The following is a 26485-nucleotide window of genomic DNA, read 5'->3' as shown; positions in this document are numbered from 1 at the left end:
GGGTCAAGGCTTTCATGTGGCTTTACAGTGTGGGCCTCCCTCTGTGGAGCTGTTAGTCCAGTGTGTAACAGCACCTGGCTACTGGTGGCACGGTGTCTGTCATTCTCCTGTTACTGTCTGTGCATTTGTGTTGGTGCTGACTGCCAGGAACTTGAAACCGGTATCTTTTGACCTTCTTGTCCTGGTTTTGATTGTATTTTAAACTTACCTTCTGCCTGATTCTCATCAAGCTTTATTTCTACTTTCCTGACTAATGTCAAACATAAGCAAAGTCTGAGATATCATCTTGAGTGTCTGATGTGCACAGAACTCTTTGGCTGAACACGCATGTATGCCCTGGAGAAGAGAGCACACGGAGCTATCTTTATCTTAAAGGGCTGCTTATGATGAGTCGTTCACCCTTAAAAGATGCTGCAATGATATCCAAGTAATAAGTGAAAACATGAAGCGTACTCTGAGCCTTCTGTTCAAATTGTTCTCCTGGAGGCAGTCTGCGGTGGGACAAGCTTGAAACGTGTGTTTTCCAACCAGGATTCGTGTTAGGGTTAGTACCAGCAGTCGGGAAAAGCTATTCAGGGAAAGCGAGCCTGAGAAATTGCTGGCAGCCCATGAGGCTTTTCTAGCTTACTCTACAAGCCCATCTGGGGTACTGAGAGGAGTTTTTGCTGAGCTGGGAGAGCCTGGTGGAGAATGGACACACTGACCAAGCTGGAGAGCAGCACGTGCAGAGAGGAGCTCTGTGAAGTGGATCTGGAGGGACCAGGTGAGCTGGATTGCAATCAGAAGGAGCAGTGAGGTCTACCCCAGCCCCTTTATGTACCCTCTAAATTAGTGCAGCATTTCAGAAATTGGGAGATTTGGGTTTGTTAACCCTCTTCTGACCCTTGTGAATACTCGCTTTTGAACCCTGGGTGGGGATGCGGGAATGCAATGCTGCACCCCTGAGGAGCAAAGCACTCATGGGAGGGGGATGATGGGAGCAGGGAGGAGCTCTCTGAGCAGCAGTAATGCTTGGGGCCAGAGGGATGTCTGCATCTATACAGGTGGCTGATACTAAAGGACAGGCATCCTCCTGTGGTGGAGGTACATATAGGAAATGTAGTGTAACCTGAAAACATGACTAACCTAGCAGCTACTTAATGGCAGCTGCCTGCTCCATTTTGAAAAGCTTTTGTTTTAGCAAGCAGTATTGGTACTGAACATACTTTATTGCTTGCTTAGCCACCTTCTTGCACAAGCATTTATTTTTTGTTTCATTTCTCTGGACCTGGCCCTTTTGTGGTGCTTGGAACTGCCCCCCTTATCCTTCCCTTTGTTAAACTTAAACTGCCTTGGCCAAGTCCTAGAAGAAACTGGATTATCTTGCTTGTTCTCACTAAGCTCTGACACATTGGTGCCCTGTTAAATATTAATAAGCCCCTTAGATAAACCTTTAAAAGATGCTTTTTTTTTTTTCCCTTCCAAGTGCAGAGGGAATCTGATATCTTGTATATCACAACAGTGAATCATTGGTTTCAGGAATATTTCAGGAAGCCTCTGAAATTTAAAATTGTATTCCTTAGTGTTGCATTTTGCTAAAACTCATAATCTAAGGTCCAGAAGTTTACACTTCATGATGGAAAAATTGGTACAGATTTTCGAGTGGTGCAGCTCTCCATACTAGGGATAAGTTCCATTTTCCATGGCTGGAGTGCGTCCCAAGGCAGTGAGATCTCCTCTCCCTTAAATCAGACCTGCTGTTGTGGTAGCAGGCATGGCTATGCATTTGCCTGGCCCACATATAGCTGAGTCTTAGCTCCCTCACTGTAGCTGTACGTGTGGGTGGGGTTTGGGCTAGTAATGCTCTTAGAGGTGAGAAGCGCTGGTGAAATACTGCACTTGCCCCCACCTCCTGCATGCCACAGGTGCCGTCTTGCTGCAGCTTCCAGCCTTAGGTAGGGCTGGAGAGCTGAGCTGCTGCTCTGCATGGGGAGGGGACGTTTCTGGAGGTGTGCGGCAGAACTGCGCTAAACTGAGACCTTTTTGTTTCCTTTCAGGAGTGATGCAGTGCCCTTGGGGAAACCTCTCTGAGGGGTGGATTTGTGGCCAGCTAGTGCCTTCCTCACGAAGAGGGCTTGGCACCAACCCTATGGAGTTTGATTAGGAGTAGATCCCACAAGGACTTATGTTCTTTGGTTTGGTACAAAGAATGCGCTGTGGGTTGATGCGAGATGTCTCTAATACATGCTGTGGCGCAGAGGAGCATCTTGCCTGTTGTGCTAATTATACAGAAGACAACTTGGCTCACCATGAAGGCTGGTGCTAATGCACCACAGGAAGAATAATCTCCTGTTGCTGTGTTTAGTCCTTTGCACAGTGAAGATTGTGCGGCTCACTCTACTGTGTCAGCCACAAATAAGGGCACGCAGATCTCAGGCACTTGCTGAGAGCTGAAGTGATCATCCATGAGCTCACAAGACGCTGTAGCACACATGGAGCTTCCTCTTGAGGCGCCACCAGATCGCCCGCTCATCAGCAGAGTTCTTCAGTCTGGAGGGGCTTGCCTTTCAGAAGCTGGGGAAACGTCTTCGGCGCTGATCTGTGTGAAGCTATTGATTCTTGTTTGTAGACAGAATAGCCTGGTCAGGATTTAAAAAGCGCTTAGTTGGAATTAGTCCGTGGTCATCGATACCAGTCCTTGCCAGTTTTACCAGCTGTGTGGGCAGTAGGCTTTTGGCTAGTCTTGCTTGATTTCAGGGCAGTAGTGCATTGTCTTTTGGAAGCAAAAGGCGTTCTTGCCCATCTTTCCTCATCTGTGATGTGGTGGCTTAGGCAGCAGGAAGTACACATCTGTTTTAAGTCAGTGTTTGTGATAGTGATCAACCTTGGTTCGGTGTTATAAGGCCTGCTCAACAGAAAAGGCGGCAAACACATTCATCCATAAAACATGCTCACAGCACTTTTGACATGCAGAATCCTTCTGTCTGTAACCGTGTTTACAAATGTGCTCACCCTTTTTGCATCTCCAGCACAAAACTTCAAGGCTTTTCACAGTGTGCTGACATTATTGCATTGATTGCTTTTCTGAGTCATTTGTGCTAAATGACAGATCATAAATCCTGGAGACCATGTTCACATTTTAAAACCAGGTTGCTGTCTGCAGCACCTTCCCATGTATGCAGCTTCTAGTCCTCTCATGGAGTTTTGTGATGGCCCCAGCCTTCCTTGGATTCCAGGTTTCTGTACAAGTATAATGTCATATTTTCTCTTTAATAAAGCTACGGTGTGTATGATCTTAGTGTTGCGGGTTTTTCCCTCCTCCCCACTGTGCTGGTGTGCAAACTACCCTCCTTCTGGGCCAAGAAGGGTTGACAACCATTTGGGGCTCTGACTGTTGTAGTTCCTGTAGTTTATGGAGCTGCCTGTGTCTGCCTTTGAGGGCATCTCAGGCAGGTCCTTTCTGGGTCTTGTCCTCCTGGATGGAGGGAGCAGGATGGACTGTAGTGCTCTGCCTTTCAGAATATAGCTGTTTCATATCCTGTGGTTTCAGTGCTGTTCTCTGGTGCAGCGCTGTTATGAATGAGTGCATAAGAATGTACTTTTTTATGCAGAGGGACAGTATAAAGTGGCAGGCCTTTTCCTAGCAGCCAGGTGTGGCTTGTAAATGCTCAGTCTTTGAAGGGAATTGGGGACATGGCTTGTTGCAGATCGTCCTGTTTAGTATTCAACAGCAAGCTTTTCTGGTACAGCTCTTCAGCTTTAGTAGCTCTGAACACCAATTTATCTGTGCAGTAAAGAGATCTGACAAATTTATGGACACTCAGAATCCACCAGCTCTTGGTTTTGGCTTCTGAGCTTGTGTTAGCATAGATAGATTGCCATCGTTCCCCGCCATGCTGTGGGGGTGCCCTCCAAGTTTTCAGACTGTGCAGATAGCTTTATTTTCTCTGCTTGCCACGGAAGGCACTACGCTGTTGCCCATCCTCACTGCAATGGCAGGACTCGCTCTGTAAGCACGGATACAGCCACTACTGTGCATGTTCAGGAGCTCCTGTCTTCTTGGAAGCATTGAGTATCTTATGCCTGCTAATAATAGTACACTAATAGCACAGAGATACAGAGACAGCCCTGTGTTTTCCAGTATTTTTTTGTGATGAGGTATTCAGTCTTTAGTATGGATGACCTACATCTGCATCTTTCCTTGGAGGAAACAGAAAAACTTGTGGATGGGGTTATGGGCATCTTGCCAAAATCTCCCACAGATGAGGTAGCTCTTTCTGTTGACCGAGGAATAGCAGATTCTTCGAGAACAGTGTGCAAAATCCTGTTTGCACTACCCGAGCTGTGCAAAGGTCAGCGTGTGAGATTGCAGATTCCTTCAAGGGGTGTGGAAGTCCTCCATATCCATTCCATACTTTATGCCGTAGTTGCCTTTGAAGCAATAGAACTTTCTTCTCTAACGTGGGTGAAACTCTGGAGAGGATTTCCCCAGCTGCACTCTGCTCTGCCATGCTGTCTCAGGAGACAGCAAGCAGCAAGAATATCCTTGCTTCAGCAGGCTGGCCATGGCTCTGCTTCAATGTGCTATCTCTCCGAGTCCTAAAAGTGCCCAAAACTGCAGATGCTTTTCTTCTGTGGTAGTTCTGTTTCATCCTACAGGAAAAAACACAAGTGAAGTGTTGTTGGGATGGTTGAGAAGCTCTCTGCCTGCCGAGACTCCATCATTATCATCTTCTGCCCTCAGGCTGCTTGGCCCCATCTGGCAGGTGCAGGGACCCTCCACCACGTTTGCAGTTGGCCCAGCTGTTCAGTTTAGCATAGTGTCTTTTGGCAACCTGTTACACAGTGTTACTTTAATAGGAGGCCATCTTCTTACCTTTCAGGCCAGAGGAGAGAGAATACGTTTGTATTGCACCACAGCAGACGGGTTTTGTAGCAGTTGCTTTTGAGAAGGCAGGTGACTGTTCACCATGGACTTAAAGATGTGTAGATGTGGCACTTAGGGATATGGTTTAGTGGTGGTGGACTTGGCAGCGTTAGGTTTACGGTTGGACTCAATGATCTTAAAGAATGATTCTACAATAAGGTTACCTACTGCCTTCAGCTCGTAGGGGTGGGCAGTAATGCGACTTACTGCGTGCTCATTCCTAGAATCAAGGAGCTGGATCATGTCTCGAATTAGATGCCTTCGTCATGTTGCCATCATGCCTTCTTTCAAAAAGTATCTTTGGTTTGGCATAGACAGGGCTGCTGTCATTACGTGATCTTTTCACTTGGCCTCCAAAAACTCCAGAGACGTTTTTTTGATGTCTTCACACTGCTTACAGCCCCTATCAGAACAACATTATGGTTTTCCTTTATTTAGATCTTTGACATAACAAACTTATCATGAAATAACACATTACTATGTGTCAGTTGTTCAGTAGAAACTGTGTGTGTAGAGAAACAAGTTTTATTTTAAATTCCAAGTCTTTGATCTTTTTTTCCGAAGCCAAAGAACAGTAATTTTAAGTCAAGCTTTCAGGATTTTTAGCCAAACCATGGCATGCTAACAGGGACCTGCTATTTGTTGTCAAAATTCCTTTTGCTAAAACACATCTGTTTCAGAGGCAAAATATTCCTTATTCAAATGTTTGCAGAGCAGCTTCCTGGAGCTCTAAATGTGTCCTTACTCCTAAGTATTAAGCAATCGTGCCCGTTTTCAGTGCAGAAAACAACCGAGCGTGCTTTGGGAACATCCATAAAGGATTGTGTATACAGAGAAGCACTTAAGGGAAAACAGAAGTCCTCTGGATTTTATGTGCACATTCTCCCTGTGTTGTCGTTTCACCCGTCGTATACAGCCTGTGATACTGTAGACTTGCGCAACTGAGAGGAAGTAGTTAAATAAGGTACGAAAGTCCTTTTACACAGTTGACCTCAAACATGGGGGGAGATGAGGACATGCATGTTTCATGGCTATGCTAGGGCCAAAATCTGGATGAATTCAAGTGTTGGAGGACTGTTCCCTTTGGAAGGTTCATTTGGACAGTGTAACTGTGCTGCAGCATGCTCAGAGGTTGCGTGGGGGGAAATACTGGTTTCTTTCGTTTTTGACAGAGTCTGTGTTGATCACACATACTTCTGCCAAAACATAAAGCACTTCTTACTCCATGCTACTTTTTTGTGGATCCTGAAACTGTAGTGTTGTATTAATCAATAAGTCAAGGGTCAAATTAGGAAGATACCAGGATTTATATCTTCATGTGAAACCTTGCTTGTGAATTTAGGCCACCTTGAGTCAAAAAACCCAAGCTGTAGTCTTCAGCAGTGATTTTGCTTTGCTGGTTTGATCACTTTGGTTTTATTATTGTGACCTGAAGAATACCAGTGAGTGTCTGAGAGCTCTCATTCACAGGGGATGTCAACTTACCTTGGGGTGCCTATTGAACCAATTCCTGCCGTGAGGTGCCTGGCCCCATGCCTCTGTCAAAATCCCCTGCCCTGCTTCTGGAAACAGCAGCTGAATTGCTGCATTCTGACAGGGAAACTGTGTGAAGGCTTTAGAAATAAAAATATGCAAGCTCAGCTGCTGACACAAAGAGCTGAACCAGCCCTACAGAGGAGGCAGGGAAGAGGCACAACAGTTGGTGGCAGGAGCCTCTCTAGCTGCTCCCCCTTAAGAACCAGCTTCAAGTACTTGGTTTTGTTTCAGGCGTTGTGCTCTGGGTAATGTGATTATTGCAGATCATGGAAAAATCAGCAAACATTGCGTTTTGAAGGTGCTCTGTAGCGGCGCCATTGTTCCACAGACCTCCATTTCAGTGGCCTTTCCGTCATGGTCTGAAATGGAAGGATGCTTTCGTGGAGCTGGCGGCAGGGGGACAGGGCAGGGGTGCCGTACTGTCCCAGGCTGATGTTACTCCGTAGTTCTCGCATACTGAGCATGCTTGTCAGATCTATGCAAAGGGCTGGATCTGGGGGCAGGGGAAAGTGTCAAGCCCCCACAGATCTTCATCAGCGGTTCGGAGCGGAGCAGCGGCTCCAGGCTGCTCTCTTCTTGCGCCACTGCTTCGGTGCTGTCTGTGCAAGGACAGCTCATAGTGAATTGCAGAACACTGCGTCTCTCTGCAACCTGACCACAAGAGCTGAACATCTGGGCCGAAGCTGCTTTTTGGCAGGATATGGGGCCACAGTTTCTGGTTTTGGTTCTCATTGTACATGTTACTGCTTATTAGACGGGGTGAGTTTGGTGGGGGAGGGCAGAGGTAAGAGAGTGCACAAGGAGAAGTGTGCTGGTCTTCCCCTTAACTGTCTCCACATAATGCTTGGAACAGTCCTGTAGCGTACGTTCCTCCAAGCATTTCAGCTTTTGTATCTATGTATAACATTCAGCGTTGCACTCAGTTGTATCATCCTGGATTAAATCCACATCTAAACCACTCATTCACTTCACGAGGACTGGGATGTAAACTGCCTCTCTTTGCAGAGCAAATAGAGTGAAAACTTTTGCAATCTTGCTTTCTGTCTGTCAGGAGACCCCCTACTTCATATGCACATGGAAATAAGATGGCACTCTGATCCTAGCTTGCTGATCATAGCAGCTTTCAAAAATCCTCTACATGAAGAGGAATCAGGAGCCTTACAGGCTGACAAATATCATTCGTGCGGCCCTTTCCTGATCAGGGGGGAGAGAAGTGACTCTAGTTTTCTGGATTTGAATAAGACTTTAACAGGTACCGTGTGAGCCTGCATGCTGCGCCGTGAAGCAGCAGAGGTGTCTGCCCAGAATGCAAAACAGTCTCCCAGCAAGGGGCAGCACTGCTCCTGGAGAGCAGCTCTCTTCTGCAGAGAGGAGGACTGCTTCATTTTAAAAATGTGATTTAGTGGGGCTGGAACTGCAGAGCAGAATGGATGCTATGGGAACAGCTGGGTGAATTTGGTTCTGTCGATTCTGCCAGCTGAAACCGTACCTCTAGTTCCAGGTGCCCACTTCATGTAAGAATATCAAGTGGCTTTAGCTGCCTTCCACCACAGATGGCGTGCTGCTGGCCCGTGTCTTTCACAGAGCTGAAAAGCACCCAGATTGATAAATTTCCCTCTAGTGTAATTATATTGAGTAAAATAATATGGGAAAGGGGAAATAAATTCCTATGCGAGGTAGAGGAGGAGCTGGATTCAAATTGGAGTCTTGTTATAAAGGCAAATGTGCAAAGTCAGGATTGTGTCGTTAGAGCAGTGTGCAAAAAGCTCCCAGAATAATAATAATTAAAAAATTGGTAGGGTTTGATGATGAAACAGTTTTGTATGGCCTTGTCTCTGATGTGGTTAAGTACAAAGATGGTAAAGAAACAGAGAAGGAAAAATTGGAGAGTGGCTTGGGGGAGATGGCAGTTGTTTTCCAGCAGACTGGAATGCCTTGCCTGAAAGAAGTGTGCATGGAGTTACCTTCCCGTGGAAGGTGAGGGGCTGAAGCAATAGGAACCAGATACGTACCTGGTTTGAAGGCACCGGTGTTAAGGTGTGCATCTTTAGGAGAGGAGACAAGCTCTTCACCAGGACAGCTAGGTGCCTAAAATGGTACAGTCCACACGCAGACTGGCTTTTCTCTCGCTCCTAACCAACCAAAAGAGCAGCAGGAGGAGGGAACCAAGCCTTTCCTCTCACTGTTTGTCCGTGTGGAAGCATCTCAGCCCATGATCATCTGGAAGGCACTGTTTTGGAGTGAGGTGGCCTTGGCATGTGAAGGGTGAGGTTGTGACTTTAGGTTGTTCCTCAGCACTTCAGTTCTTGGAGATAGTTTCAACATCAAGGATGGCTTTCAGTATGGTCTTAGCGTCCGTAGTGTTCACCCTGCACCTTACTGTGGGTAGCTGGAGTACACAGTTGAATCAGTGGGTCCCTTCTGCCACTGACTGAGATGATGGCTTTCCAAGGAGTGAGAAGAGTAAAGGCTCTCTAGTTTCTTGCATCTAAACTTAAGCTCCCACACCCTTTTGTTACATGTGCAATAACATCTATACCAAAATGAGAAAGTTCGAGTTTTCATTCCTACTCCACTGCACTTTTTCGTAATACAAGGACTTCAAAAGTAAGCAGGTGTTGAAGGAAAAATATCAAAGGCAAAGGAATCATGTTAGTTCTTTCTGAAATATTGCCCAATTAAAATGCTAGCTATTCATGTAAAATACATTTGCAGCAAGGTACTTCAAAATGACTTATCAACACTTGCTTTGGAGAGCGCTGCCTCCAAGGTAGCACAAAATGTGAAACTAGCAATGGAAAATCACTATGCCTTTAAAAAAAAAACAAAGCAATTACTTCTTGCCCTAAGGAAGGGTGTGCCTGTCACTGGGTTGTGTAAGGGGAAGTGGGAACACTGTACTATTAACATTCATGATAAACTGCACAGTTAATCATCATCCAGCTAGTCCCTGATTTCTCTCCTTTTCATTCTGGAGTAGAGGGGTGGTGGTTAGAGGGTTTGTCATTGGAGGGAAAGGGAAATTGAATATTTAATGTGGCTTTCTTTATGACAAGGCACTAACATGACTCCCGTCTGTATTTAAATGCTGTCCCCAGGTTACGACTATGGCTATGTCTGCGTGGAGTTTTCACTCTTGGAAGAGGCCATCGGATGCATGGAAGCCAACCAGGTTGCTTTAAACTTCGGTCAATGCTGCTAGAAGATTTTTAAAATTTTTTTTGGTGGGGTGGTGGAAAGCCAATGAGTTGTTTTTTGTTTTTTTTTTTTTTTTGAACCATTCAAAGGAAGATCTGTTCTTGTATAATACACACACCACTGCGGTTTAAATGTTGTTTCCAGAAACTTGTAAAAAGCTTAGAAATGCCAGTGTGAAAGAGCTGCTGGACACCAAATGGTCTGCCCTCCTCCCTCGCGTATGTCGGCACACTGGCTCGAGTCAGAGGCTGGTGGCTGACAGACTCCTAATGCAGGTTTTGGCCCTGATGCTTTTGTACTCTCACTGAAATCCAGTCGGAAAGATCTCTGCTAGCATTAAACGGCTGTGTGTGCGCACACACATACACATGTGACTGTAGGTGAGGCCTCTGGTATGCAGCTCTGAGTCAACTATGACTTGCACGCTCCACTTTTCCATATGCCTTGCGTGTGGGAGAGATTCTTAATTGTGTGTCTCCCCCATATCTATCCTGTCCTTTGGCAAGCTGGAGCTGCAAACATGAGGACAACCCGTGCAGTTGCACCTGGTAAATCTGAACATTTCCAGCCCCTAAAAGTGCAAAATGGCTTAAATCCCCAGTGAATAAGTACCCAAGGGGAGTCTTTACTCTGACCTGGTATTTGAGGCTAGCGTTGTTGTCCACCACATAAGAGCAAGATGCATAAAATTTGTTAGGTAAAACATAGATTCCTATCTCACAGCCCCCTTCCTATGCCTTGAAACTGCAGGTGATGGATCACTCAAGAAGAAACACTGAACGATTGATCCCCCTTCCTTCACTACATCCCTTAAGTCTCCTCTCTGCTGCCTTCTTCCTCCTAATTTTCCTGAGTAAGAATCCATATCAATTATCTAAAGCCTTTTCACATGAATCCCAAGTCTTGCTGTCATGGGAGGAGAGTCGTGAGTCAGATTCAGAGCTGTGCATCTGCAAAAATGTACTTACAGTTAATGAGTCTTCACAGCTGGGGTTTCAAAGGTCCCACTAAGCGCTTGCATTTGCCTCTATTTTCAGTTACAGAGGTATTGCAACTTACAGAGATGTTTTACAGAAATAATTTTGTTGCTGGGAAAGAGCCTGGTGCATTCCCACTGGGGTGGTGGTGGGGAGCACAGAGAGAGAAGGCTCCAGAATTAATTATTACTTCTACCATCAGTGGCAACTTTTATTTCCCCTCCAGTGTTGCTACAGTTCCCAATTTATTTTATTGTCACTGGGGAATCTGTAATTATGTACGACACTCCTTTTAACCAAAGGCCTCTCCATATTCTCTCCTCAATTCTGCTCACATGAAATAATGTCTCCCTATGCGAGAGCAATTCCCAAATACCTGGGAATTTGGGAATTCCTCTTTTTCCTGTCGTTGATGCCTGCTCTGCCCCTTCTCCCATTTGGAGCATCCCTATGTACTTGGACAGGTGTTTGACTTGATCAGATTCAGTCCATTGCTACAGCAAAGAGCCTATAAGCACCAGTCCTTAAAGTGAACTGAGTGCCTAGAGGTGCCCAGTAAATCATTGTACACACATGCACATGAGGAGGTTCTGGCTGGCGTTCAACTGCTGCTTGCGTTGACCCTCCCCAGCAGCAGTTGTAGCAGGCCTTCGGGCTGGAGAATTTTTTACTGTGTTTCCCTTCCAACCTTCAGGAAGGGTGCTGTCAGAACCCCGCTAGCGGTGGGGGTGATGGTCCCAGCTGTGCACTCTACCTGGGATGCGTTCAAAACAGATAGGGTATGAAGTCTTCCAGTTTTCCTTCCCGCTATACATGGCTGTGTGTGTCTGGAGAGGAAACCTGAAAGATGGAGTGGTTGGAGGGGATCGTCTCCAAAGCCTGCATGTTCCAGTCTCGACTGTGTTTTAGTAAAGCTACAGTAGTTTGTAATTAGTGAAGCAAGAAATGTGCTTTTTGGTTTGGGGTGACCCAAGCTATATGAATTTGGTCAGGAGAGTTGTAACCTCTAGATTGCCCCACATAGGTTAACTTCTCTGTGTTGCTCTTGGTTGAACATGAAAAAAAAGGCCTTCTAATTTTTATTTTTTTTTAAAGAGAGAAGTAGTAATATTTCTATCTGACCTGCTGCAAGGGAGGGAGCTGCCTTTTAAGTTCTCAGTAAGAGCCAAATAGAGATATTCAGAAAGGGAGTTATGCAATTCAGTTGTCCTTAGACAATAGATATTCCGTTTTAATATCTTCCAGGGTAGAGTTGTGAGATCATCTCCTTAGACTGAGAATTAATCTGCAGTTTTACAAGCTGCAAAACCCAAAACCTCTGTTAGCTAAGACTTAGATTCTTTGGTAATTCAGTTATTTTTGGAAGGTTATCAGCTATCCCTGTCAAATTCAGTCGCTTGTGAGAGCATAAATAGCAAAACAGTGTCAGCCCACAGTGACATCCTAGCCTCTCACTAGTCAGCCTGCCTCTTTCTCAGTCATCTGTAGGCTAGGAATAAATAGCTTTTGCAGAGACAGCGTTTTTGATGCCGTTTAATGCCTGTTTAACTGCCCCTGCCTGAAGAACAATTTGCCACATGCCTATATTGTATAATTCCTATATTGTGAAATCCTTTTATTTTACTCGGCACAGACCAGCACTCGATTAAGATCATCCCCAAATTTGCTAACTACAGATTTACCAGGTCCAACTCCTTCCATTCAATAAGTCTAGAATGTGTATGTGACCACTGAGATTTGAGGGGGCTTTCTATTAATTACATCGTGATAAGGAAACATCCATCTTCCATGCTGCCCTAATTTTGTAGGGGATTTTAATTCCACTTGTATTAATTGCCACAGCTAACGTAACGAAAATACCTCCCTTACTAATTGCTTTGCCTTGTTGATTGTTGCGTCGGCAATTTATTACAGCCAAAGGCTCCCATCTAACATATGTGAAATATGATGGATTGCCGTTGTTGCTAGTGCAGACGTGTTGGGCGGCAGGTTTGGCTGAGCGAAGCGCCGGCTGCCAGCTCTCCTGCTGTCTTTGGGAGGCTCTTCGCCCTGATAGGGCAGATGGGCTCTTGAGTTGTTTTGCAGAACCTGAGTGCAGCCCTTGTTGCAGCCTGATGGTTGTGATGCTCCTTCTGGTCTTTTCTTACAAGTTGGCTGTCGTTTGACTTTTATGAGAGGAGACCTCTTTTCTGTCTGTGATGAGCTGCTTTTCCTTTGGGGAGGCACAGGTATTTTGAATGGAGAATGAGGTTTCTGTCTGCTAAGTCACATGGTTTCTCCTAAATAATCCTTCCCTCCTTTATTCTCATTTTGAAAGGTTGTATTGTGGTGTGGCATTTATCTTACTGCATTTTCTTTGCATTAAGGGTTGGTGTAGCCCATGATATAGTCGTGTTCCTCTCTTGGGGCACCATTTTGGCTTCTTGGGAGACAACTTTGGGAATACCTCCCACGGCTCTTGTTCTCCATATGCGTTAGGATCCCATTGAGTACCCAAATTCTCTCTTGCCCTCCTCCTTCATCTGTAAAAGAAACACACGTAGTAATAATAATAATAATAATAATAATAATAATAATAATAATAATAATAATAATAATAATAACCACCTTGTTATTGGGTGCAAGAAAATCAGGCGGGAAATGAAGTACCCTTCATGTACTGTCCTGTACCATGAAGGCAGGTGAAGGAGGAGAAATGGAGAGATCCTGTCTCTGCTGCCTGGATATTTTACTGTTTTAGCTGAGGTGTGGAGCTGGTTGTTATACATATGGAAGCAGAAGAAGCTTTATTTAAGCTTAGGAGCAAATTATTAGTCTTGACTGACTCTGTAGTATTGTCTCCAAATCCTCTTAGGCCTCAAACTTAGCAACACTGGCAGTGTGAATATTTCCTAGCTTTTGTTGCTAGTAACTAACATCTTTGTAATCCTTTCCTCCTGTTTCTTAAGTAAGAGGGCAAAAATGGGAGAGCTGTAGCATGAACTTTTAAAAATACATACTTTGTAAATTATTGTGGAGGTCTCCAGGCGTGTGCTAGAGTGGTCATTCCAAGACTTGCTCCTGTGCCTTCCTGCACTGAGACCGGCACGTTTCGGAGAGCAGTTTCCCCTGCAGTGCTGTGTGGTCCTGGTTCAGCTTGCTGAGCATAGCGATACCTCCATTCCCTGCTTGTTTCTTGCTGGAGAGGGTAAGAGAGATTCTTACTGGATTTTGTGGGTGCTCACTTTACTTGAGCACACCCCACCACCGTGCAACTGGAAGCACCAGCTGTGCGTTTCTCCTGCTCTGAGCCCATCCCCTTTTATCCATTCACTGTAGTGCTTTTCTGCATTTAGTGTGAACATAGCTTCTGGTACAGATCAGACTTCACAGGCTTTTCACTGTAGCTGTTGGTGTTAAAATCCACCAGATGCTGTGACAAGCAGGCAAAGCCTAGGACTTTCTGTCCTGAAAACATTTGCAGTAACCAGTCACAACTCTGTGTGGCTTCACAGTTAAATACAGAAGGAGCTTGTGAAATGCATCTGCTCTGGTGACCTGTAGCCTTGGAGTATTTATTGAAGCCTGTGGTGCAAGGAGCGTGTTGCAATTTGTAAGAGAAAATGTGTGTCCAAACATCAAATATAATTGTTTTCCTTTTGGTAGGATATACCGGGTTGTGGAGTCTGGCATTTTTTTCTAGAATCTGCAAAATGCCCCCTGTAATGGAGGATGACACCTGCCTCAAGTGTATTTTCACGGGCTGTCTGGTATCCATCATTTACTCGCTTGACAACGTTACTCCATCTCTTTAGCTTTCACCTGCAGTTGAGGGTGGTGGTGATAATTGAGTGTGTCCCCAAATACACTGAAATCTGCCTGCCTGTTAGGCTAAGAGTGCTGGAGATGGCCTTGCTTTTGATATGTCCTCCTTGGATTATCAGCTGATATTATCTTCTGCTTTTCTTGTTGTATATTAGCTGTGTGGATTTTGCTCAGGTTATATCATTAGCACACATCTTTTTTTTCTCTCTTAAACCTGTCCTGCTTTTGCCTGTGTGGATTTCTAGAATTACCTTTTGGAGTCTTCCACTTTGAGTGTGTGTATAGAGAGGGGAAAGGCTTGTATACCTAGGCAGTGTTTCTTCTATAAACATCCTAATGATTTCGGAAACATGCACATTATGGAGTAATTTTTATGATCCAAGTGACCTATCAAAAGTTCCCTCCATAGGCTACCTTGTAATCAGATGAGTGGATTTCCAGGCAGCAGAGCTGATTTGGGTTTTTTTTGGTGTTGTATTTTTTTTTGTGTCTGATTCAGTGTGTGACCTTTTCATGAGCTCACCCTGGTCTTACATCACTGAGGCTTGACATGTTGAGTCAATCATTTGTTCATTCCCACTTGTGTCTCACCAATCACTGCATCGTACCGTCATTTAATTGGAGTTGTAAGCCTCTGAGATCAGTACGGAAGTCTGCAGTGGGAGGCTCCTCGTGCTGGGCAGAGGCTTGCCTGTGAATAAGCGGTCAGATCTGCCTGTGGTGACCTGTGACAGGGCTGGGTGCGTGGGTGTGCATGTGTACATCCTGCAGTGATATTGTGATAAATCTGTCTGCTTTTCCGTTCGGAAGGACTGCCTTAATCTCTGTGTGCTACAGAAACCTTCCTTGTGCAGAGAAGGGTGTCTTTTGTTGTAAAATGTAACTGCCAAAAAATTCTGGTACTGAAAATACTTCTCTGGACCTTCTTCTCTTCTGTCATCTCAACTGTTCAAGCCGTGTGAATTCTCTTAGTCTCTCTTCCTTTGGCACAGGAGGTCGTAAGAGATCTTCTGCCAAAGGCTTCACACACTCTTCCTTCAGCCAGTGGCAGCTGCCCATCAATGTGTTTTTTCTAGCCTTACCCAGTTAAAAAACCTACAACCACCTTCTTGGCAGCTCTGTCCTGCCTTGCCTCAGGAAGCAAACCATGCTAACCCACGTATTTTAAAATAAGTGGGCTTTCAACTGGAAGAGTTGTGAAGCTTCATCTTTTTGTTCTACTTGTGTTATCTCAGCTTGCCATGTCCCTCTACCTCCCCACTCTTATTCCAAAATCCTGTCGTTTTTTCCTTCCTCCTTTTTTCCTTCAGCCTCACCTTACCCGTGTGATGAGGATCGTATGCGTTTGCTGCTGCTGCACTGCTGCTCTGTAATGGGATTGTCCCAGAGGACAGCTTCTGGGTGAGCTGCTTGGAGCATGCTTAGTATCTCTGGTTGCTGCGGGGGCCATATGGCCCAGCAGGGTTATCTCAGGACTCAAATATTGCTGTATATTGCAGAATTATCTATTCCATATGCTGAAGTTCACTTGGGCTGCTGTATAAATAGGTTGTTCCATGTAAAGCATCCCTCCCTACCCTTCTCTAAAATGAAGCTGCTCTCCCTCTGGCCCCTGGGCATTTATGTTCTGGTTATGGGTTTGTTGGGATTTTTTGCTGGTTGACATTAACAAATCTGTGTGATGATGCATCTCTGAAATATCCATTCTTTCCCTGTAGATCTCAAATGCCTTGTTAATCAAGTTTTTCTCGGTTGGGATAGATGTTGTATTTACAATGCCAGGAGCTTGAGCTGGCAAATGTTAAGTAATAATTGTGATTTCCTGAAACTTGTTTAAATAACTTGATCCGTGAGTGATTGCCAAGATAAGCGTTGAGTCCTCTCTGGCTGATTGATCGTATGATGTGATATACGGGTAGTGCAGTGCATCTCTCACTCCTGTTGGGTACCGCATGCCACTCTGCAGCATCCAAAGGTGCATGGGGCTGGATACTCCCTGCACTGGTGGCTCAAAGTGAGGAACCGCTGTTGGACAGCTGGACCTTTGGTCTTGCCCAGCATGGCTGTTGTAAAAATGGGGGTGCTTGAAAACTTTTGCTTGTGAATATGAAGTGCGATGCGTACCACAGATAAGTTTGCTCTCGGCCCTTTCCATAGGGCTAAAGTTGCATTGTAGAGCACTCACTGGCAGAGCAGCACCTAAGAAATAGCTTTATTTCAGTCATTGTCAAGATGTGAAGCATTTTCTTGAGTGACGTGGCTTCTGGCACACTCATCCTTTGAATTCGTTTGTAGGTGAGATTTTGCCTTGAGCTACAAAGGATTTGAAGTAGTCCTTGGATGCACATGCAGGTTACAGATGCTGCCCTGCCTGCGTAGCTATCAGGGCCTCTCCTCCTAACGTGCTAATGGAACAGTTGTGTGACAATGAGGACATCTTAGTCACAGGTGCTACGTATAGGTGCAGTTTCACCTTAAAAGGAAGAGCAATGTTTTACTGCTGGCTGCTCTCACTCACAGATTGTATGTTTTTTATTGTGTCTACATTCATGATTGGTTGATTTTCCATGAAGATCTGTAGAAACTCTAAATATATTCTTGTGCAACCATTTGGAAGGTGTTTATCATTGTAGCATTAAAGTGCTTCAAAGGAGTGTGGTAAATCTGCTGCAGGACAGAGTGTGTCGCCGCAATTGATAGATTGTGTACGTGGTCAGAAGGTGATTTTGGATTAAGGTGTAAAATCTCTTGATCAAGCTCCTGTATGAAAGTTAGCAGGACTCATGCCACTAATTTGTTTTGATGCTTTTGAAGTCATCCTTTAAGTAATCTGGTGACTAACAGAACTGCAGATGCACTATCAGAAATTCCCTCTGTACTCTCGGAAGTGGATGGTGCTGATGATATGACTGAAGTTACTTAAAGGAGACGCAGAGGCAGTGAGAGGGAGATGTCTGTACAGCTTCAGTTTACATGAATAAAGGCACCTCGGTGAGCACACCGTAACTTTCATTTCCAGAGCAAGACCATTTTCTATCACGGTTTTGACATAATGGTTTGCACAAGACCTGTCATTGTGAAAGAGATGGCAGTCATTCTCAGCCCAATCCCAGCAACGTGGAGGGGAACACCAGATATGTTTTACAAGCATATGAGCCAGATTATAGCGCTAAGACTCCATCTGGACTGTTTTGATAAGTGGGAGCACACCAAAATGTTGTTGCAGTTTTCACTTGATGAGTCGTTTTTGTTAGCTTCAGCATCAGAACTCTTCGTTCAAGCTTTTTTGCTGTCTTGGCGGCGATTGCTTTTTCCGTTCTTGGTGCACTGTTGGATTGCTGGAACAGGAAGGTAAAAGGTTGAGTCTAGAGGCTGAAAAAAAAGGTCAAACTGCACACTCCCTGGGATTAAGGAAGGCAGAAGCACTGTTTCCTTCTCTTAGAAGAGCGATGGTCTGCCTGCTTTTCTGCAGAAACTATGGGGTTTTTTTTGCATAACTATGGTTATGATAGTGAGAGCGAGCTGGAATTTCTTTCAGATGTGGATTTTAGTCTGTTTTCTTCCCAGTTGAGTTTGTGTTGGACCTTTTCAATGGAAATCATGGAAGTTTGGCTACCTTGAGTTGGGGTACATTCAAAAAGAGTACCTTGAATTTTGCCATTTTCTGCTCGGGTTATGAGACTCACACAAGTAAAAGATTAAATTCAGATGTTTCAAGTTTGAAGATGCAAGATCAAAGGGATGGCAGTCAGCAGCTTTTATTTGCGAATTTCTGTTTCCATTTGACTGTAACTGGGCTGTTAATGTTCTTGACTAGAAATGAAACATGATTACAGTGGAAAATGGGGGCTGGCACGCCTGAGTGGACTATTGTGTCATTATCCATCAATCACAGGCAACAAGGAAACAGGTATTTAACACAGAAGGACACACGGTTATTACCCGCCCCATTCCCCTGCAAGCCACAGGGCACCTTCAAGACTCTTATTAAAGCTTTAATACCCACAGAGATCACAAGAAACACTGCATGCTGCAGGATCAGAGATCAGGAGCGTTGCTGTCGTTCCACATCTGTGCAGGACAAGAAAACACGTTAGGTGGAAGAGCACCAAGGGTGCTGGCAGACAGCCCTCTGCGCTTCTGAGGAGAGGCACAAACTTCCCCCAATCCTCTCTTGTTTCAGAGGGGAAGAATTTCTTCTTGCATCATATCTGGCAACCTGTTTAACCCAACACGTGTGAATGCGACAGCAACCGAGAGGTCCTCAGTACCACTGTGTGACCAGCTTAGTGAATCTTTGGCTACGATTGCTCCCAGAAGAGGGCAATGGGGGAAAATCCTGAAGCCATTTTGTACAAGGAGACACAGGAGGGAGGTGGAAAGTTCTTCCTGGCTTCTGCAGTGACAGAAGCGGTACAATGTGCCGTTGACTTGTTGCAGTGAAGTGTCCGATGTGAAGTAGCATTCTGCCTTAAGGTTTGTTCTGCTGTGCTATTGCACTGTGTGTATGCGTTGACAACTACCAGATGTTGCATCCAAGTGTCCTCCTGCATCTGCATCACTTCAGGCCACCTGTAAGTTCAGTTAGTTACGTCTTCCGCAGGATGAACAAACAGCTTCCAGAAGTAGACTCCCTAAAGGACAGGGGTCTAAAATCAAGTGCGTCATGTAATGAATTACATTTTTAATGAGGGTCAAAGCTATAAAGCTGTAAACATGAGATTTAAGTATTTAAGTCTCTGAAATGGTCTTCTTTAGAACAAGAGGATGAAAGTAATTCTCTCCTGTTTTCATAGACAGCAGGGGAAATCTTAGTTTTCGTGATGTACAGTCCATGTCTTAGCAGGAAATTAGCAATATTCAGATGGGCTTCATGTGCCAGATTTGAGCCAGGATGGCAGTAAAAGCCCAGGCAAACATTTGATGTACTTTTCCATCAAGGATCTCAGGAGCAGAGTTAACAGAGGAAGTAATTTTAAGTCCTCAGAATCCCAAGATATATTTTCATACATGTAAAATCAGGTTGAGAAGTCTCACTAAGAAGCTGTCTCGCAGTGCGAACTGTACATTAATGATATGATGACTGAGGTATTTTACTGTTTATAGTCCTAGGTTTTTGAAAGCCTGATTGATTCTTCCCAACTTCTGATACCACTGGAGAAGAGAGCTGAAGTGGTTTGTTTTTTTTTGCCCTAACAAGGCATTCTTCTGTGCCTGGTCCATGTGAGATCGGTGTTTGTCCTCTATCACTGCCTGCTTCTCTGCCCATTGCACTAAGTTAGCTCGTCTGTTTTTCTTCCTTCTGGTGTGTACTGGGCCCGTCATTAAATGTAAGAAGAGAATTCTGAAATGTTTAATAGATACCTCTTAGTTACAGGCAAATGATTGATCCATCTGATTCTTAGAGGAGCAGCTGAAAGCATCACCTCTCTGGTGCTCCAGCACTTGCTGCTGAGAGAGGAGCAGCCGCACACACGGAGCCGCAGGCAGTACCTCTGTGTCTGTCTGCCCTTGGTCTGCACGGGCCAGTCTCTGTACTGAGCCACGTGTCACTGCCTGGTTTGATACATCCCTGGGGATCAGAGTCCCACAAGAGGTTCAGGTGGCAATACCTGAGCCACCCGCTACTGTGCTGCTTATCTGACAGTTTAAGGAGATGTCTGTGCATGCTGTTTCCCCTTCCCAATCCCTTAGGAATTCAGCCAAGCTGGGGCACTTTGGACACAACAGGGAATTGTGTTCTTCCTCAGTGTCAGGGTTATCATAGGAACTGCTCTCCTGCATGCTCACCTCTCTGGCTAGACTCTCCTGAAGAGCTGAGGTCAGCTACCGCAGCCTCGGAGCCTGGATATTTGCATAGGAGAGTCGCTTCTTCTGCCTCTTGCACCCTGACAAGGCGCTAAGTTAATTTCTTCAGCAATTCTGGGAATTGGCCAGGAAGGAGGGATCTGGATGTACCTCTGAATGTTGTGCAGTGCAGTTGTCTGGATGAGCCTCTTAAACCTCCGTGCCCCTGTAAAGGAGGAGCTGCTGGGTCCTCTGGGGCAGCTGTGACACCCACTAGTGTTATGTTGCACCCAAGCCAGGCTGGCAGGAGAAACTCATTTCCTTCCAAAGAGCTCAGATAGCTCTGTTCTCACACTGTGCCGGGTTTCTTGGGCAAATACTGACCAAAAAGGTTAAAGCAGCTGTTTCCCAAATCACCTCCTAAGAAGAGCTCTCTTAAGAGGCAGCATCTACTCAGATGTAGAAATCGCTACGGGCACCAGCCTGAAGGTATGCCAGCTGCCTCGTGGTTCTGTCCAGGTGTGACTGTTAAGGATCTGGATTTAGCTTTTGGAGAGGCCACCTCAAGGTCATGGTGACATCCTGGAATCATCATTGAGACGGCACAGGTAAGTGTTGCACTGCTGGTGCATTTCGCCTGGCAGCTGTCTGGGTTCTTTCTCTTATGCTTTTGGAGTCGGTATCAGGCACCCACTTTTGCCGTTAACTGGCAATTGGGGATGCTGAGAAATGAAGTATCCAAGGACAAAATCCTCTTTTCATCCAGAGCTGCTCCCTCTTCTCAGGGTTTTTGGGTCTTTTCCTTGTGGCAGAGAGGCTGTCCTGCAGGGAGCTTGCTTGAGCATTGGCTGCAGAGAAAGCATTGCCATTGAAGGCTCCAAGTGCTTAATTCAGTGGGTGCAGAAGTGAGTTTGGAGGCACGTCCGGGGGGGCCTTTGAACTGCTCTCTTCCCCATTTACAGTTGGTGTGTTCTTAGCGAATGTTTGCTGCTGCGCAGAACATCCTGCGCTCTGGTCACCACGCAGGTCAAGCTGTGTTGGAATCGGTGTGTAATCCCACGGTTACATGCTCCAGTAAAAGGACACGCTTTTGTTTGGGTGTGGGCTCTTTAAATGGTTGATTGAATACGCTGAATTGTCTAGGAATGCATTTACCCCTTTAAGGCAGAGCTTTCCAGCCTGACTTTTTTTCAGCATGATTTTGCATTGGGATTGCTTTTTAGTGTTGTGATATTGTGCTTCCAATCTCTGAGTAAGGAGCTGGGCCTTTCCTCATTGTTCTCCCAGCTTCCTTATGGGCATTGCTAATTGTAAGGTACCCCTGGGGGAAATGCACAGGAAGGTCCTGGGGTGGATTAGCGCATTGTGCTAACGTGCTTAATTTTTATATTGTTTAACAGTGTTATGGGATGAGATGACCTTTGAGGAAGAAGGTGGCCATATAACAAAGTATTGAGAAATATGTCCCGGCACTAGAGCAGCATTTTGGAGAGAGAAGGAAAATCCTTGTGTTGGGAGCAAAGGGAGTCTTTGAAGCAGCTGTTGTTTAAACAGTGTCCAGGCAGAAGACCGTGATGAATCAGAAAAGGAATATAGATGAGGCAGAGCCATGTGGACCCTTCCCTAGAGCCAGCTATGAATAATGATACTCGATATGCTAAATATTTATATACTCTTAAGTTTTGGATAGTTTAGTATACTTTTCAAATAGAGGATTTAATCCAATTCATACTTTTTTGGGCAGGGGAACAAGTGTTTGATATAGAATCATAGAATCATTTAGGTTGGAAAAGACCTTTAAGATCATCGAGTCCAACCATTAAAGAAGGTAATATGCGTGACCTTCTTAGCTTACCCCGTAATAAGTCCTTAACCATCCATGCTTCTCTTTAGCTGGGAGCTAAAGCTTCTCTTTAGAACGGGAGCGCAGCCAGTAACACCAGAGCGCAGAACTTGTACCCCTTTCAGCTGATGCCCCCAGACCCTCACTGTCTGAACTCTAAAAATCCTCTCTGACCCCTTCGTACTGTATAGGAAAGGCTTTCTTTTTAAAATTTCCTCATTTTTCCAGTGATCCTATAATGCTGATCTGCAAAGGTGCCCTCTTCAGAGGAGTGAGGGAAGCTGGAGGTTAGAATTAGCTGGACAGGGAGATGTTGGGGCTTTCAGTGGCAGGTAAAAGGTCCAGTGCGCTTCACTGGATCAAAGAAAACTTTCAGATGTGTTGAAATCTCCTTAAAGGGTGAAATGCAGAAGCCATTCATATCACCTACCACCCAAAGCTGGCCCTAGAGCATGTGAAGTCCTAGGCACGTTGTGTGTTTTCTCAGGCTGCGACACATCGCTGTTATCCTTCCTGGAGCCGTAATTGGGAGCTTGCTTGTACCAACTGTTTTGGTGGTGTTCTCAGAGCAGGACTGAGTGTGCTGACAAGGGAAGCAAATGCTGTGTTTAAAAGATAAGCACTTTGAGAGTCCTAGCTTGGAAGTGAATTGGAGTTCAGAATTCAGGCAATAAAATGTAGAGAGCTGGCATAGCCTGAAAGGCAATTTCTGTGTATATTTGTGAAAAGGATGTCAGTGGGGGGAGATGAGTTGTAGAAAGATACTGGGACTTGCTTAAAAAGAGTATGGCTGGTATCCAGGGAGTTTAGAATCGTAGGAAGGAAACTGGAGGTGTCTCAGCAGGCTAGATTGGGTGTCTGTGGAAATAAGGTACTTAAAGGATGCAGACTGGCACCTTCTGCTTAAGGACAGCTGACCTGGATAACCAGGCAGAAAGGGAGGCCTGAGGAGGGCTGTCTGGGAGCAAGCAGAAATGGAGACTTGTGTGTCACGGTGGATGGTCCCAGTGCAAGTAGGTAATGGGTTTTGTATGAAAGGAGTTTGAAAAAGAGGCACTGAGTACTAGCTGGGATAAAATAATCCTTGTATAGCATCTTAATCTGTTATATTTAGCTACTACATCTTTAGGACTCTCTAAGTTATCCTCCTAATGCCTCAGTTCTGTGTTAGTGACAATTTTGTTTAACATGCCCATCAGTGATGTGCCTGAAATTATGTTCTGTTAACTCAGGATTGATGGTGACATCTTTGGGCTCTCAGTCTCAGGCCTCCTCTGACCTTGAAGACCATGAGCCCTGAGCATGCCATGCTGGTTGGCATCAGATCACTCTTGAAACGAATGCCTTACTGCTAAATGGTTCAAAGTGATGCCACGTGATCCAAGCATCGCTGCTGCTCAGGAGCCAAACATCCTCCTTTCCCAGTGACCACTAATGCAACTATTGTGCAAGATTCATCTCAGTGTTAGTCTTGATAGAGACCTATAATAATAATACACAGCAAGGTTGTTTGGATCCACTTGGTGATGTAACCATTCCCCCGGGATCCACCACTTGTCAGACCATCCTTTTCCCCTCTGTATCTTGAATCTTCTGCCTTGGCTGTCAGCTACTCAGCAGTAGAGTGCTGGACACTGATAGATCAGGCCAATAAAAAGAAGTCCCTGAGCTGCAAATGGTTAGGGAGCTGGAAGAAGGCTCTGAGAGCCTTGGGGAAAGTCCCACTACACTAGGAATTCGCTTGTAGTTACTGCTCCTATAGGAAATGCCAGATTGCTGCAATACCCTGCAGCAGGCTGGATTGCTCTCCTTTCTTCATCTCTCCATGTCACGCTCTGTTTTCTGAATGTTTAATTACAGATGGATTGTGGTTTGTGGGTTCACAGCTTTTCTCATCTGCTTTTTGTCAAAGGTAAGCAGATGTACTGCCTGTTGCTCTGTAGAGTTGAGTCCCTTGTACAGCAGCTGCCAAGGAGCTCAGAGATAAAAACTTCAGCATATGGAAAAAATGGGATGAGAAGCCAGTTTCTGTGGCTGAGATGATCTTGTTTTGAAATATATCCAGCTGGTCTCTTATCCTCCCAGGTGTCTTGGTGTTGGCCCTCTGCTCCGTCCCAGGAAGCTGCTGCCTCCTAAATTCCGTGAGCAGCTGGGGATGTGTGGTTATAGGGACCTTTGGTGTCTGACCCTGTCTGCCTGCTTTATCTGAAGGTGAATACCTTAAGGGAGAGAGCCTTGTGCTCTCCCTGCCAGCTTGTCTCCAGCCTCCGTACAGAGATGAGAACCATGCCAGTGAAATAGGATGCGATTACATAATTTACATTGTGTTGCGGTTGGGGTTGTTAAATTTGCATTTATAATCCGTACTCAAATAGGAGAAAAACCTGAAAGCAGTCTGATTTGCGGTTACAATTAGATAACCCAACTTCTGCTGTCGGCTGCTTGTCTCCCACTCCGTCCAGTGCATTTGGAGGCCAGGACTGGAAAATACCCAGAGGATGGTGAGAGCTTGCTGTTCTGGGAAGTGCTGCTGGGACCGTGGGCTCCCTCTGCATTCCCAGACTGCCTCCTGGGGTACTATCTGAGGCTCCCCAAGGCAATAAACACTAGTCGTTAATGGGTTTAAATAATTTTTAAATGATGGATGTATAATGATTTTGAATAACCATCCTAATTATAGTAAATACGCATAATTAACATCACGTAAATTAGGTTAATTCTGGTATTTTAATGTGACTGCTTTGCTGTGCTGCCCATAGCATTCTTTTGTCATGCTCTTTGTATGCAATTTTTTATCTGTTTGCAAATGATATTTTCAGTTCATTTTTAACCTGTGGAACCATGTCAGACTTCTGACTCGGTTATTACTCAGCCAGAAGGACAGCAGAACCTTTCAGTTCATGGCACGGATATTTTCCATTTCATCAAACTATGAACAATATAAGGAAATAATTAGCTGAAGTGGTGTTCGGTTTTGTGCATGAGCCAGCTGCTGGAGGAGATCTGAATGTGGTTTGCTTGTGGTGCAGGCGCCTCCTTTGAGGAGTGTGGGGACAGTGCTTCCTACACTCCCTTGGTTGCTGCTCTGTGGTTGTAGCCAAGGAGAAAACGTTGGCTTATTAATCCTTGTGGATTTGGGGGCTCCAGAGCTGAGCCTTGGTTCTGTTCCAGAAATGACCCGTACCACTCCAGGTGTGTGATCTGTAAAGCTGAGACTGACAATAGCTATTCCACTAAGTCAGGTACCCATGGCCTTTCGTGTGACAAGGGACAGTGGCATGTGGTTACCATCCCACTGGAAGAGCCGGAGCACGCTTCCTTCACAGCAATCCACAGCGGCGCCGGTCGCTACATCCACGTCTCTGTGCGGTTTGGCCACCCCTGTAGTGGCTGCTGAAGCAGGACCCGTGGGGTGGAATACCTGGAGAGCTGTCAGCTCATTGTTAAGAGGCTCCAAAGTGAGATTTTACTGAAGGTCTTAATGTTTGGCCAAATTCAGTTAAAGTAGAAGCCTGGTTTGATTTGAGGGAGTGTGCCGTGCTCCAAAAGCTCTCCATGTTTCAAATTTTCTAGGTCACTCTTGGATGCTCTAAATTTCTTTCAGAGAAACAGTTAGCAAAAACTTTGACATTGATGATTTGTATTCTTCTGTCATCTCAGTCTTGGAGAGCATAGAGATACTTTTTTGGCAAGTTCTCCCCCTCCTCAGCCCCCAGTCATCATCATTAGGAGGCTGTCAACAAGCATGAAAAATACCAGCATGCCAACTGTAAATGTTAATTGAGAGATAAGCAGCTGAAGTGGGTAACTAGTGCCATGCCTGACCTGCGGCAGTCTGCCTCCTGGCCCTGTCAGTAGCTGCGTTGCTTCCCTAGAAAGCGTGATCAAAGCGATCTGTGCTCACGTACCTGCACTACGCGGTAGCACGCACAGCTTCTCCTGCCCATGTGAGTTAGCTGTGCTCTGTTCGGAGCAGGAGGTGAGTTCTTTCCTTGCTAAAGTAGTACGATTGCAAAGAGGTTAAACTAGAGGTGAGTTAAAACCAACCTCACGAGTGAGCATTACGTGTGCTAGGAGTGTGGTCTGTTTTTTTTCTTACAGTTGGGGTCACCTTTACAACTTGGATCTAATTGGTACTCTTTTAATGCTTCTGGTTTAACTGCCTTTGGTGACAAAGAGCTTGGAAGCTGCTCTAGTAAAACCAGTTTCATTGCCGAAGCCTTGTGCCCAGCTGATGTGCAGTCTCCAAAGTGCTTTTGGAAGGATTTCATCACCTGTGGATATCACGGCTAACGAATTTTCCTTTTTTCATTCCTTCTATTAAAGTGACTTGCTCTTGTGGGTTTTGTCCCTGCTCAGGGAAGGGCTTCGAGACATCGCTACTTGCTGTCTGTGCTTTCTGCAAACAGGCTTTACGGTTCCGTGGCATCTCTC

The 26485-nt window shown here is 45.3% G+C and overlaps 1 protein-coding gene across 5 annotated transcripts in view; it reads left to right on the top strand.

The window, feature by feature from the left end:
- RBM6 (RNA binding motif protein 6) overlaps positions 1–26485 on the top strand; it is a 59690-nt gene that overhangs the window by 13568 nt on the left and 19637 nt on the right. For all 5 annotated transcript variants that reach the window (XM_087743320.1, XM_087743322.1, XM_087743318.1 and 2 more), the window contains one exon: positions 9541–9614. In XM_087743320.1, coding sequence (XP_087599446.1) covers positions 9541–9614 — 74 coding nt within the window. The remainder of the gene's footprint in view (positions 1–9540; positions 9615–26485) is intronic.

The sequence above is a fragment of the Nipponia nippon genome, unplaced genomic scaffold (assembly GCF_047370975.1).
Source record: "Nipponia nippon isolate SJK-2023a ecotype South Korea unplaced genomic scaffold, ASM4737097v1 scaffold_9, whole genome shotgun sequence".
NCBI lineage: Eukaryota > Metazoa > Chordata > Aves > Pelecaniformes > Threskiornithidae > Nipponia > Nipponia nippon.
Note: the sequence above shows the minus strand (reverse complement) of the source record. Positions and strands in the feature narration are given on the sequence as shown.